Source organism: Ipomoea triloba, chromosome 5 (assembly GCF_003576645.1).
Source record: "Ipomoea triloba cultivar NCNSP0323 chromosome 5, ASM357664v1".
Lineage (NCBI taxonomy): Eukaryota > Viridiplantae > Streptophyta > Magnoliopsida > Solanales > Convolvulaceae > Ipomoea > Ipomoea triloba.
In genome coordinates this window covers 14,276,987-14,291,693 of record NC_044920.1, presented here as the reverse complement: position 1 = coordinate 14,291,693, position 14,707 = coordinate 14,276,987, and the positions used below count along the sequence as shown (strand labels likewise).

At 34.5% G+C, this 14,707-nt stretch overlaps 2 protein-coding genes across 2 annotated transcripts; both read left to right on the top strand.

Moving 5' to 3' along the window:
- Positions 1-1,455: 1,455 nt before the first annotated feature.
- LOC116019536 lies at positions 1,456-6,253 on the top strand. The gene is made up of 3 exons (XM_031259795.1): positions 1,456-1,877; positions 4,658-5,079; positions 5,695-6,253. The coding sequence occupies exons 1-3, from the start codon at positions 1,547-1,549 to the stop codon at positions 6,127-6,129; spliced, it is 1,188 nt and encodes a 395-aa protein (XP_031115655.1). The 5' UTR covers positions 1,456-1,546; the 3' UTR covers positions 6,130-6,253.
- Positions 6,254-7,127: 874 nt separating this feature from the next.
- LOC116019537 (short-chain dehydrogenase reductase 3a-like) lies at positions 7,128-8,081 on the top strand. Its single transcript, XM_031259797.1, has 3 exons — positions 7,128-7,661; positions 7,743-7,836; positions 7,932-8,081. The coding sequence occupies exons 1-3, from the start codon at positions 7,374-7,376 to the stop codon at positions 8,021-8,023; spliced, it is 474 nt and encodes a 157-aa protein (XP_031115657.1). The 5' UTR covers positions 7,128-7,373; the 3' UTR covers positions 8,024-8,081.
- Positions 8,082-14,707: the final 6,626 nt, after the last annotated feature.

Below are 14,707 nucleotides of genomic sequence, written 5' to 3'. Positions count from 1 at the left end.
CATATTACTTTGGCAGACTTATGGTCAGAAAACATGTCAAATGATGAGTTTGACATGCGTTGTAGGATGATGGCTCGGGCTATCTTATTATCTTTTTTCAAATTTAGGACTAACCTATTGAGATATGGCAGCTGTTTGTAGAGTAGACATCTTTGGATCAGACGCAATCACCACCACGGTAACTTGGTTGTCTTTCTCGGAGGCTTCCTTGTCTTTCTCGGTGACTTTCTTGTCTTTCTCTTGAGGTTGCACAACATGAGTGACTACTGTTGGAATGGCTGTTGGCAGCATGTAAGCTTCAGGGTCAGCATATATTACGTAATCCACATCTTGAGCTTCCAGCAGCATAATGATATTTGCAAACCATCTCCTGTAGTAGAGTCCGCCAGTAAAAGGTTCAACCGAGGTGACATCGTTATTGGATTTGGTTTGGTGAGACATTCTTGTTTTCCCTAAATGCTTTTAACTGTTGGGGTTTTTGCAGACAAACACACGAACTGGACAAACAAGAACGATATGTATGTGCCTTTGAAAACACAACTCACTTTAGGCTGGCGTAGAATTTGCAAAAAGGATTAAAAGAATAACTCTGTATCGTGTTATAGTGTAACACTACCTTAAAAGCATTTAAGCGGCCAGGGTCATTGCATGCTTTCGACAGGTTAAACAGAGAACGTTTATATATATATGCTCAGACTTTAAGCAAAACGAAGGGAGAATGAATGCAGATTTCGAGTGTGATTTGAGGACGGAAGGAAGCAGTATATATACTGCAAGCTACAACCGCCTGCCTTCTTGCCAGCCACAACTTAGAGAAAATGGCGATAGGGAAGAGGATGGCACACTGCCACGTTCAGAATGTTAACGCAAGAACAGACAAAAAATTCGGACAAGGGGATTGACTGATCCACAAACAAAAATAGGGGAGAAAATTTGTCTTGTATAGTTCGCAAAATGTTGATTACACCTCGCGCGCCATGCGAGTGGCGCGTGCATGGTTTCCTATTGTTCCCTCTCCAAAACTCTTCAAAGCTTATGTGAGAGGTTGAAATATATAAGGGAAGGAAAAGTGGGATATCAAAGCAATGTGGGACAAACAATAAGGCCAAAAGTCATTTACTCATTTTTTCCTTTAAATATTTCCCAACAGTCAGCTATCTTATTGGAACTTGAAAACATATTATATGCAAAAGGTTAGGAGTTCGAGTTCCGTAACTTAAACATCTACATCTAATAAATACACTTACATTCATAAAATCTCACATTCACATCAAATCCCAAACACCATTTAAAAGTTTGGAAGCTTAGCAACGAAGAGAAGCTCCTGCATGTCTTTTCCACCCTTTTTCTACATAGACTCTGCTTTGTCATTCTCGTATGCTGACTCATAAAGAACATCTTTTTATTCCATTTCATACATTATCAAAAGAGGGCTATAAACTCCTTAGTCTTTGTCCAAATGATCATGACAATTCTCTTGATTTCCAAGGTTTCAGGAATCCCAAATTAAAATAAGGAAGAGTAAAAATTGTGATAAATTAAAGTAATGGAAGGTGCAGAGGAGCTGCTGCCGCAGTCGGTGGAGGAGCTGCTGCAGAAGATATGCGCTGAGCAGTCACAGGAGGCGCCGGACGTGGAGGTGAGGAGACGGCTGGGCGCCATCGGCGAAGAGGGGGCTAACAGAATCTTGAAGAAAATAGCTAGCCGTCCCATCAAAACAACTTTGAACGCCTTCATCATTTACATGTTGAATAGATACCCAAAGTGTGTGAGTAGTGAAGATCACAGGAGCCCCTTTTCCACGCCACACAAATCTCATTTCACCAAATCTTCTCCACACAAACCCACCGGCTTGTTGCGCTTCTATCCTCCTCTACGTACATCTCTCTATACTCTCTGTTTTTTTTTTTTTCTTTTTTTACAATCTAACTTATTCATACTATCAGCCAATAACAATGATTATATAGACCTGAGTTCAATATACACATACTGACACTGTAAATAAATTGTGAAGGGTTCACCTTGCAAGGTATACCCGAATCCATGGTATAACTATTACATAGTATGTCAACATTTTTTATTAGAATGTGACTTGAACTTGTGGCCTTCGGCTTAGGTCACCCCGATGCCATCAAACCAGTACTTGGTCTTCTCTTATTGTTGATTTTTTTTTGGTTAATTACCAACTTGGTTATGGAAATCCGTGAGGCCGTGACTTTGCAGTTTCAAGTTTTTATTTTTAATCAAATCCTGATTTTTCTTTCTAAATTTTACTCTGTGGGCTGTGACCAACTAAGTTGATATAGATTGGAGGAGTTCTGAATATGAAAAGGAAATTTGCTGAATCGTGATTAAAGCAAATGCTTAATTGCTTTACTATTTGTGACAATAACTTTTTGTGCTTAAAATCTAAAACCACAACTAGGATTTCACCAGCCTTTTGCTAAATATAAGTTCAACGTACCAACTACCAACTACCAACTAAGCCATCTTTTACCCATTACTTTTTTATTCTTATCAATGTCTTATAACTTATTAACTTCTACAATAAGACTAGAAAAATAGTGTATTTAGTTGGACAAAAAAACATAGTTGAAGTTTTCAATTAATTATTTTTTAAAGTAATTAATATCATATCACTTTTATATAACAAATATTAGTTTTTAAATAAAATGTATTACATTTTCACTTAAAATTACTATACTTTTCCTTATGAGTATTAATATGATAATTGAAAATATAATTTTTCCTTTTAAAATATGTTTGTTTTGTTTTAATTTTTATTGAACACTATTGCATTTTCATTTAAAAGTATCATGTTTTCATTGATTATGTGCTTAATTGCAGTATTACTACTAGCTCCATGATTTATTTGATAATTTTCCTTTCTTCTTTTTTCTTTTCTTTTTAAAAAAATTATTGAAGTGGGTATGCGTTGGGTAATATTACATTTACTTTTATTTTTTATTCTGAATTTTTTTTCTACATTTACTTTTATTTTTTATTCTGAAATTGATTTCTAACTAACTTGGCATGCTCTAAATCGGGTAAAAAAAATGGTGGGTTATAATAATAATAATAATAATAATAATAATATTATTATTATTATTATTATTATTTTGGCACAAAGAATTAATATCCCTACTGTAGTCCTATCATTTGAGTTTGATCATGTGACCACTCATATAAAATGATAATGTAGTATTATCACACTATATAGTAGTTGACAGTTTATAATAATTATTCTGTATTTATTTATTTTGGAATGAAATAATTAAATAAGTACGTCCTGTAGTGAGAATTTTACTACTTAAGAATTCATAGACTAATCATTATCATTAAATGCTCCTAATATACATGATAGTATGATACCAATGACCATAGCTCTAGGCAGTGGATTGACTATTGAGAATGGACAAAGCTAAATACATTTAAATTATGTAAGTGCAATTAACATATTATATATTTTCAGTTAATCCTTAATAGATTATGTACCTGAATGTATATAATATTTTAGTTTAATTGTAATAAGTATATAATTTATTTATTTTTTTGAAAACATATAATTTATTATATGAAGATACAGAATATGTTAAATACAAGTACATAATACGTTAATTATAACATATATATACTTTATTAACTAAAAGAACATAATCCGAATCTCGTTTTAAACTAGCGTTTACAATGCAAGGTGTTGTATAACAATTCCCTATGTTATTCTTCGCCCCAAGTTGGACCTTTGTTTCATTTGATCTTTGTGACTTGCTTCCATATATTCAGCTCCTGTTATAGAGTTATTGTTATTTTTTAGCATGAGTTCATCACATATTTACTAATTACTATTGGTGTACAATTATAGTAAAAAACTAGTAACTAATAAGTTAACTATTTGAAATTAAAGTGTTTGATAAAATTAATTGATGAATTAGCAGATAAATGTAAAATGGAAGAAAAGAATAAACTAAAATATTATTAATTTAATTAATCAAGGGTAGATCCGTAGATCATGTCATTTTTTGTAAATCAATAATGATAAAAAGGAAAAAAAGTTAAAAAGGGGACTTAATTTGAAACGGTACTTGCGATAGAGATTATAACTTATTTGTAGCTTAAAATAAGCTCTACCAAATGTAGTTTATATACTTATAAGATTATTTTTCTATTTTCGGTCATTCTGGTGAGAAATCCAGTAAAATTCATCTAGATTTTGTCATATGAAGTGTGAGTGGTCAAAATTTAGAACAAAAATGTTCATTCACATAATAAGCTCCTATAAGAAGTAGAATAGTTACCCATAAACTTTGATTAGTCACAAGTTATGTGATAAAGTTTATGTATGTACCTATAGTAACAAAAAATACAAATTATGTATGTACCTATAGTAACAAATTTTATACTCACCCACCAAAAGGCTAATATGCACTTTGACTAAAACTACAATCAAATTTTTAATCTTATACTTATCAGCATACTTATCAGCAGACAGTCAAACTTGTAACCTTATACTTATCAACAAGTTATCAGCTTGACTAACTTGTACTATTATATTACCGCATCAATAGCCTTTTTACCTTCTTATATACTGTAGTTGGGTATAGTTAAATTCTCTGAAAATTTTGTAAAATGTGCTAATAAAATTTTGTGGAATTTACAGAGGATACTCGTAGGATGTTATTCCCAATTGACGACTTGGAATCTCGACTGGCGAAGAAAATTGGTGGGTGCTCTTCTTCCCAGGTTTCCTTGCCTATTGTTACCCACACTGCTACAACTTCTTCAACCATCAGGGGGACTTGTAGTCTTCTCCCTCCCCCTCAGGAAAAGATTACAATTACTACTACTACTGCTCAGAAGAGAAGTGGTTCTTCTTCTTCTTCCCTGCAGGAGAAATTAAAGGAGCCCGAGGTTAAGAAACTCAAGCTTGGGATGGATATAGATCGAAATGCTTCCATTGCTTGCGGTCATATCGATGCCTTGGAGCTTGTAGAAAAGATGGCTCCCCCAGCTGACCTAGAGAGGCTGGAGGGACAAGAGACAGAAGAGCTATTCAAGTCCTCTATACACAAGTCTATGGAGGTCAATTTTTTATTTTTAATTTTTCTGCGAGATAACACAATTATATGTTTCTGTTGGGATGAAATGCTTACCACCAAAACTATAGTTAATAGCTAAGACATAACTTTATTTCCTTATAGATAGCAATCACATTTTCGAGAGGCAAAGTGCTGGATTTGATCATTCAGTCATTCACTGACTTCCGCCCAATAATCTCCTTAGCTACCATTACACTAAAAGCTATAGCTAGTAGCTAGTAAATACGCCACTTTATTTCTTTATACCCTGCCATCACATTTTCGAGAGGTTGGGTGCTGGATTTGGCCCTTCACCGGCCTCCGCCCAACAATCTCCTAGCCACCAATTGATGAATTTGACGTCCCCAACCGTAAGGATCAAGTGCTTACCACTATACCAAAAGGTATAACTAGTAAAGAAAGCGCAGCAATTACAATTTTTAAGAGGCAAGGAGCTGGACTTAGCCATTCATCGGCTTCTACCAACCATTTCCATACTTATTAACTTTCATTCCTTTGTAGGAGTGAGTAGTTAATCACTGATATATATAGATAGATGTTTTGTAGGAGTGAGTAGTTAATCACTGATATATAGATAGATGTTTTCTATGTATGACAGGCCATCTTCCACATGGTTGAGTTGCAGAAGCGCATGGGAGTGTGCATGAGTGAGCTAAAGACCTACCAAGAGGAGAAAGAAAGTTTAAAGAAAGAGTTGAGTGATGAGGTTGAAAAGGTGAGGTTGTTGAGCTATCAAATTGCCACCGCGGAGGCCAAGATCACTTCACTAACCAACAATTGCAAGGAGGTGACAACAACAATGAATGAACTACTCTGTGATGAGGTTGAAGCCGCTTACTTGAAAGGCAAAGTGAAGATGCAGCAAGAGATCTATCAAGTGCTGCGAGATCGCTTCCCTGACGACTTCGATATCTGTTCATGGAATTTGCCAGTTCAGCTCCAACTTCCTTCTTCTTCGTCCAACAATACTATGATTCCTCCCCTTGTGATGTTGGATGAAGATGATACTGAACTACAGGAGGCCGGATTTTAATTTAAGTTCAAAATTGATTATTAGTGACGTCTATAGTTGTTTCTACTCTTCCTCTTTTCTAGAATTTTTCAATGAGTGTGAAATTAAAGAAAGTTCATCCTTGAATTTAAATTTTTAAGGTAAAATGATAAAATAGTCTCATAAACTTTATTCAAAAAGCCAATTTGATTCTAAACTTTCAAAAGATTCAATTAAACCTTTAATATGCTATTTTGGTGCCTAATTCAAAAATTAGTTAGTGACCTCTAATAGCATGTCACTAGATTCCGACCAACTTCGATGACCAGTAATCTCTAATCTACCTTTAGAGAAGGTGACAAGCAAGTTGTCTTCTCCGATGAAAAAAGCAACGCTAGCGGCCTTCTCTGAGAGAAGGCAACCAAAATGGTTGCTTCTTCCGAAGTAGGAGGCAAGTAAAATGGTAGCCTTCTTTCGGGGAAAGCGAAAAGGCAACCATATTGGTCACTACTATGACACATATATAATTATACAATAAATAAAATTAAATATTTTATATATATATATATATATATATATATATATATATATATATTATTTGGAACGCGGCAACGCACAATATAATTAACAAAATCATATTTTTAAGGCTAAAGTGTTATCCCGCAACATGAACCATTCACGATTTGTCACCCCGCACCATGATCTTCCATAAGTGATTATTCGAGTCATAAACTAACTTTTTTTTTTGCGCCTAGCATTTTTTGTAGGTTTTCGGTAAATTTATGACATGTTGGCGGTAAGAAAGCTAATGTGGCTTTAATTAAATGAGATGAAATGCATGAGGTGAACATCACCCTTTTACCTCATCTGTGCCTCTCGTCTCTCTTAACTAATCGCCGACAAAATTGCTGCTGGCATGGAAGGATTTAACAGCGACGGCGGCGGCGTCTTCATCGGAGCCTTTCAAGAAATAGTAAATTTTCTTGCCTCATCTCCCTCGCCAGGCACTGCGATAATCCTCTCAAAGCAAATTTCCCGCAAATAGTAAACTGACGATTCTCTTCTCCGGACGATTCTCTGACCCTCAGCGATTCCGAAGGAGAGCTTGGCTTTGTGGCCGTTGAGGACGATTCTGCCGGAGAGGAAAGTGTTGGCGGCGAGGCGGCCGGAGAGGGCGTTGAGGAGAGTAGATTTGCCGGAGCCGGAAGGTCCCATGAGGGCGGTGAAGGTTCCAGGCTCTGCATATCTAACGAGACTTCCATGCCAGCCAGGCGGAGACGTCTCCCATGAACTCCCATTTTTGGGCACTTACAGGTACATTGTCGAGATTCGCAGACGAGATTGCGAGAGAAAAGAAGGTGCAAGTGTTCGCTATCCGTATAGACTGTTCGAATTCTCAGAGCATACGAGAGGCCTTCGAGGGGGTCCTGTCCATCGGATTCGTCGAGGTTTTAGTGTATAACGCGTACAAGGAGGTGTCTAAGAAGCCCACCAACTTCGTGGATATTAAGGTTGACCAGTTTGAGAAATCCATGGCCGTTTCCTCTATCGGAGCCTTCCACTGCGCTCAACAGGTTGGTTTTCTAATTCTTCAATTCACCAAGTGTTGTGTGGTGCATGGGAATGAATCTTGGATGGGTTAACTAAAATTTTAGGTATCGCCGGGCATGGTGGAAAGGGGTAGAGGGACGATTCTCTTCTCCGGATGCTCCGCCCCCGTTTCCGGCGTTGCTGGCTTTTATGAATTATGTAAGTAACAATCTATTATATTATATTATAGCTAATTTGTATTTGCACATACACACATAAATTTGCACTGAAATTAATTGAGTATGAATGTGCAGGTTGCGGGAAATTTGCTTTGAGAGGATTATCGCAGTGTCTGGCGAGGGAGATGAGGCAAGAAAATTTATTATTTCTTGAAAGGCTCCGATGAAGACGCTGTCGCCGTCGCTGTTAAATCCTTCCATGCCAACAGCAGTTTTGTAGGCCGTTAGTTGAGAGAGACGAGAGGCAGAGATGAGGTAAAAGGGTGATGTCCACCTCATGCATTTCATCTCATTTAATTAAAGCCACATCAGCTTTCTTACCGACAATATGTCATAAATTTACCGGAAACCTACAAAAAATGCTAGGCCCAAAAAAAAAAGTTAATTTATGGCTCGAATAATCACTTATGGAAGATCATGGTGCGGGATGACAAATCGTGAATGGTTCATGGTGCGGGATGACACTTTAGCCTATTTTTAACACACAATTAACTACAACAAAAGCAAAGATTATTGATAAAAGGAAAACTTCATTCTTCCGTACTTCACAAAAAGAGTTACCATGATATCACAATTCATGCTACCAAGAAATCACATAGGAAAAATTTACATCCTTGAATAAATCACTTTTTTTTAAATTCTTAATTAACCATACAAATATAAATTAAAAATAGGGCAAAACATGTAAGTATGATCCTCTTACCAAATAGGCTAACTTTTTCTCCAAATTTCTTAGGCTTCAATGGGCAAGCCTCCTCCTTCTATCATCAATCATCAACCAACAAATACAACAAAGCACATACATATAAGCATATAAGAAACAAAATTCAAAATCCTATATCTAAACTACCCATAAAATAATCTAAATAGAACTAGGGAACTTACTATACTTGAAGGATTATGACCCCAACTCCTTGAAAATAAGAAGAAGAATTTTTTTTATGAGATCCCGGCAAGAAGAAGAAAAAGGGAGGAAGGAAAATAGAGAATTCTTCTCCCAACTCTACTCCAATTTTTGGCCAAGCACCAAGGGGAATTAAAGAAAGAAGAGGTTTCCTTCCACTTAAATTCATTATGAAGGGATTAAAGGTGGGATTATAGTCATAATTAGCACTTAGTGGCTATAAGTTGAGGTAAATGAAGGGATAGATGATCATCTTATGTATATATAATTATATATGATAAAAATATTTATTATACTATGATTATGTAGTATAATATTAGTTGTAACATATTATAAAAATTTAATTTAACAACATATAGATGTATGTATGCATAATACTACAGCACTTCATACTCATATATATATATATATATTATCACATAGTATGTATGAGCATGAAATATTTTTATAACATTGGTACCTAATTGATATAATTTATTTAGGAGTGGTACCAATAGTTTAATAGATTATGTACTCAAAATAGGGTATCACAACTTATAAAAATACTTCAATAATATACTTATTACACTCAAATTTTTGTACTCAAATCTGCAAATTATATACTTATTATACTCAAAGTACCATATACAATACTAAATAATAATATTTAGAAAATTATAAGGATCGATGATTTAAATGAATAAAGGGAAAGGAAGAAACATCAGGAGGAAACATCAGGAGAAAAATTTCGGGTATCATACTTGGCCCTTGTTAGCATTCAACCTACAAAGAGTAAAAGAAGACAAGTTTTCCTCCCCAACTAAAAGTAGTTTGAAGGGAGGTTAGCAACAACAAGATAAAAACAAAAGCAAAAAGTGACACAAGTATCAAATGTGTGGAACTATTCCTCAATTCAAAGACAAATTAACAACTACCATATGCATTCCCCAGCAACAGCGCCATTTTGATAATAGAACTTTTGTGTAGCGGTATCAAAAGATTTTGGGAAGTACCCCGAGTATATTGTTCTCACAAGGAAGACAAATTTGGAAGCGTTAAGATGTGCTTAAATTGAGGAATAAAGGACAATCATACTCATCATATACAATGTCACAAAGAATGAAGATGACTCAATCATGTTGTAGTATCAAGATTAAAAACAAAGGTTCAAATTCAATAAGAGAAAGACTTAGGAATGGAATTGTGTCCTAGTGCATGATGCTTCTAGTGCTCTTAGGATCTAGGTTATACATTGCAAAGATGATATTCTCGAGAGGCTTTGCTAGCACTTTTCACCTAACAGTCTACTAGGTATCCTCTAGCCTTTGATTACAATTACAGTTTGTTTTGGAAACATACAATATATATTTGAGGCATGCTTGTCAGTTTCATTTTACAGACACTACAATTTCTTTTCATAAACACTATAGTATCATTTCATTACAACCTCAGTTTCATTAGGAAACATATAATATACATGTGAAACATGTTGGTCAGTTTCAGTTTACAGTCACTGCAATTTTCTTTTCGAAAACACTTTAGTATCAGTTGTATACAACTACAGTTTCACTTGGAAACATAGAATAAAAATGTGAGGCATGCTGTCCAGTTTCATTTTATAGACAATGCAGTTTTTTTCATAACACCATAGTATCATTTGAATACAAGTATAGTTTCATTTTGATAACATATAATAAATATGTTTTAAATAACTCTATATATAAAAGGATTGAGCATACCTATTAAAGAGCTCCTTTTGGCTATCATCTGATGGTATGGTCTCAAATTCTTCTTCATTAGAAACTATCCTTTCGCTGTCCTCCTGAATGTCCTGTGCAATGTTATGGATTTCAGTTACAACTGCTTGATCAATATTTGTTCCATTGATGTAGGGACATTATTAGTTGGTGGTGTTGGAGTAGAGGACAATCCAAGGTCAAAACTTGGTGTGGAGATTGTGATGTTGGAGGATGTGTAGGTTGTGCTGGGTAGTTCTTGGTTGTCTGCAAGAATGCTTGTTCAAGAGCATCGACTGCATCAAGAAAACTTTGTTGATTGAAAATGTCATCATCATCCAGTAGTTCTTCTTGTGATGTTTGTTGAGGAAAGGACATGACATTGATCATGTCAGCAATGTTTTCAAACGTTTTCTTGATGAATCCACCTCTAGTCCTGGTGTTCCCAGTTTCAGCCATAACTTCAGCAAATTCAACAACGGTGTCTGCCATCTTCCTCAAGATAGAAGTGACTTTCCTCAATGATTCTTCTGACAAATCATTTTCCACACTCTCGGTAATCTACTCAGGTATTGTTTCTTGTTCTCTGTTAAATTGTTGGAGTACCTTTCCTCGTCCAAAATTACTAGACGATATCTCTAACTTGATCATCTTCTTTACTGCTTATTCAGTCTATGTTGTGATTGCAGGAGATGTCCGATCCTTTCTATCCTTTTTCCTTTGAATTCCAAGCGGTCAAGGTATGTCAACTATTTTTGAATCAATAACAATATTAATTAGTATGGGTTTAATTTAATTGTGTTAGTATATAGGATAATAAGAGAAATACTATAAAGATATGTTCTAAATTATTACTATTCAAGAAGAGTGCAAGACTAGTGAAATATGCGTCAGGCTTTTGTTTCCATTCTTCAACGGAGGTAATCAAAGCCTTGAAAGTGTACTCACACCAGTTCAAGTATCTTATTTTCAAGACATCAATCAGTGAGTATAGAATCTTGTAGGTTGCGTTATGCTTTGGTTCCCTTTGGTCAAGCTGGACACAAACAGGATAACAAAATCCCTCTTGAACCAATCCCCACTGTCTCCCCTTTCAATCATGGCTGCTGGCATGTTTTTTGTGACCGGTGAACCCTTAGGTATCCCCCACTGCACCATTACCTCCATTGAGTCAAAAGGTTTACATATTCGGTAGGTTCGTTCTCCAAAGCAGTTTCAATGATAGGTTTTTTCCTTTGGGGATATCCACCGTGCTATATACATCATCTGGAGATAACATCATTTCATCTCCATCCAAAATAAATGAGTACCTTTAAACATCAAACTTCTCAATAAGGTATCTTGTTAACCTGCTATCCCATTCAAAAATCGTCATCGTTAACATTGTGTCAAACACAATGTCACTCACTACTTGTTACTATGCAGGTGATAGTGAAGATATGAGTTCCCAAAAGTATTTCAAGGGCATTCTTGTTGACAGATACTCAATATCATCAATCAGTGTCTGCTATGGAGTTGTTTTTTATTTTTTGGTTTTTGACTTTTTTGGGAGATTGTCCTTAGCTGCCTTGCGCTTAGGCGCACTTTTAGGTTTTTTTTTTTTTTTTTTTTTTTTTTTTTTTTTTTTTTTTTTTTTTTTTTTTTTTTTGCATCATGAGCAGCGGGTTCAGTAGGTGGCGTTGGTATTGCTGCTGGTGAATCCAGGATGGCTTTGGTTTTTTGTTAGTTTGTTGCTGCCTTTTTCATTTTTTTGATATGATCTTCCCTGCAATAAGGTCACAAAGCATCAATAATGATCATTTTAACCAGTTAGATTTCATAGTTTATACAGTTTTCTTTGTTTAACATAGTTAGTTTCATTTTATACATCATACAGTTACTTTTACAAAACACTACAGTTTCTTAACACTATAGTTTCTTTTCCATTACACTGTAGTTTCAAATGGAATTACACATTAGAATATTTGACACCACATTGTTAGTTCCATTTAATAAACCCTTTAGTTTATTTTCAAGAACACTACATTATCATTTTAGTTACTAAATAGTTACATTTAACATTTTTAGGACTTATTGTGACACCACCTACTCACTTACATTTTATATGCCATAAAGTTACACTACAGTTTCTTTTTGAATACATTACAGTTTCGAATGGAATTACATATGAGAATATTTGACAACACATTGCAGTTCCATTATATAAACTCTGTTGTTTCTATTAAAAAACACTAAAGTATCATTTCAGTTAATCTATATTTTCATTTAACATTTTTTAGGGCTTATCATGACACCACATAATCAGTTACATGTTATACACCATACAATTTCTTTTACCAAACACTACAGTTTCTTTTTAGATGCACTATAGTTTCTTTTTGGATACACTACAGTTTCAAATGGAATTACACATAATAATATTTGACACCATATTATCAGTTGCATTCTATAAACGATGTAGTTTATTTTCAAAAACACTACAGTATCATTTCAATTACTATATAGTTTCATTTAATATTTTTTTAGGACATAACACGACACCACCTAATCGGTTACATTTTACACACCATACAGTTTCTTTTAACAAACACTATAGTTTCTTTTTGAAAATACTACAATTTCTTTTCAAAAACACTACAACTTCTTTGATCAACATAGGCAGTTACATGTGTTTTCACCCAGCCAGTTTGATTTTATAAACCATGTAGTTTCATTGTTTGGAAAATATAGTATCATTTTAAGTATGATACAGTTTTTTTTTAATGATACACATGTGATTTTTGTTCAAATTTGACAATAATATTATATATTTTGTTTGGAAAGCTTAGTATCATTTTAAGTATGGTACAATTTTTTTTGAATGATACACATGTGATTCTTGTTCAGATTTGACAATAATATTATATATATTTTGTAATATGCTTGTCATTGCATGTTTTTGGTGGGAAATATGAATGCATGTGTTGCAATGGCTGTGGAAACCTTATAGCAAACTTCTGCTCATGCAAAATAGGTAAATAAGATTTTGCTTGACATATAACAATGGGTTTTACCTGTATTGAAGTTATGCTACTGCAATGGTGTTTGAAAGCGGTAGAATACAACGAGGAAACTGATGAAAATGGCATGGGAAGAACAATTGTGAAAATGCTAGCTTTGGAGAAGACAGTAAGTTTTTCTTTCTTAGTTGAAAGAAAGTTGAGACAAATGTTGCCTTTTTGGTTTTATTTTAAAAAAATCAGAGCACTAACGAATGTCGCAACTTCGTCAACGAAGGTAAACGACCGCTGTTTCATTTAGTACACAAATAATGTAGTTTTAATATATTAAATGTAATACCCATTTTTAGCAAAATAATTATAGTCATGTTTATTAAATGAAGTCAACAAGTCAAAGCATATTAATTTAGTCATTGGATAAAATTACCAATTTACCCTTCTCACCCTTAAAGGTTAAGGTGTAACCCCTCGTCTATTTCGATAAGTTTGAGGTTCAGAAAATATGTCTTTAAGCTATGACATTCATAAGATAAGTGACCGATGCTTCAAAATAATTTTTTTTAAGGAAGTATAATTGTTATTAAGTTGCGATCGTTCGTGCCGGTCACGAACCGTAAAATTTTAGGAGCTGGTATTCGGACCCGATTATCCTAGGAAATGGATTATTAGGCACCATATTATTATTCTTGAACTTCCTATTCAATTAAATCAGCCCATAGCAGCGAAAATTTATTTTGATCGTACATCGCTAAAATTTCGCGGTGTACCGAACCTAGCCCAATTTTGAGGGTTAGTCTGGAATAAATTTTTGGTTTCGAGAATTATTCTATCCAGATTATTTTCTACCGAAACTTAATCTGTTTGGACCCCAACTGATAAGTTTGAAAATACTTCATTATTTTATTCTATTTTTTTTTCCCCATAAAAACATCTTACCTCAAAAGGAAGAATACCCAAAGCCAATTTATTCCATTTGTTCTTCTTCTTCTTCTTCCTTGGCTGAATTTCAAAAGAGAGAAAGAGAGGTGACTTCCACCATTTTCCTCCATTAAAACCATAGCCAAGCTTGTACACAACTCTCCAATTTGTTCGGTAAGATTTCAATATTAATCGGTTAAAAAGTCTTGATTTCTTCCCTAGAACTTGATTGTAGGTAAAGATTTCTTAAATATGTTGTTATGGTGGTGTATTCTATCTAGGGTTTTTCGGTGAAACTTGGGGATAAAGGTTCAA

Bases quoted from the DNA above. Each gene is read 5' to 3' on its own strand.
- LOC116019537 (XM_031259797.1), top strand. From the start codon at position 7,374: ATGAACTCCCATTTTTGGGCACTTACAGGTACATTGTCGAGATTCGCA. The intron at 7,662-7,742 runs GTTGGTTTTCTA...CTAAAATTTTAG, and splicing joins CCTTCCACTGCGCTCAACAG to GTATCGCCGGGCATGGTGGA. The intron at 7,837-7,931 runs GTAAGTAACAAT...ATGAATGTGCAG, and splicing joins TGCTGGCTTTTATGAATTAT to GTTGCGGGAAATTTGCTTTG.
- LOC116019536 (XM_031259795.1), top strand. From the start codon at position 1,547: ATGGAAGGTGCAGAGGAGCTGCTGCCGCAGTCGGTGGAGGAGCTGCTG. The intron at 1,878-4,657 runs GTACATCTCTCT...TGGAATTTACAG, and splicing joins GCGCTTCTATCCTCCTCTAC to AGGATACTCGTAGGATGTTA. The intron at 5,080-5,694 runs GTCAATTTTTTA...TATGTATGACAG, and splicing joins CTATACACAAGTCTATGGAG to GCCATCTTCCACATGGTTGA.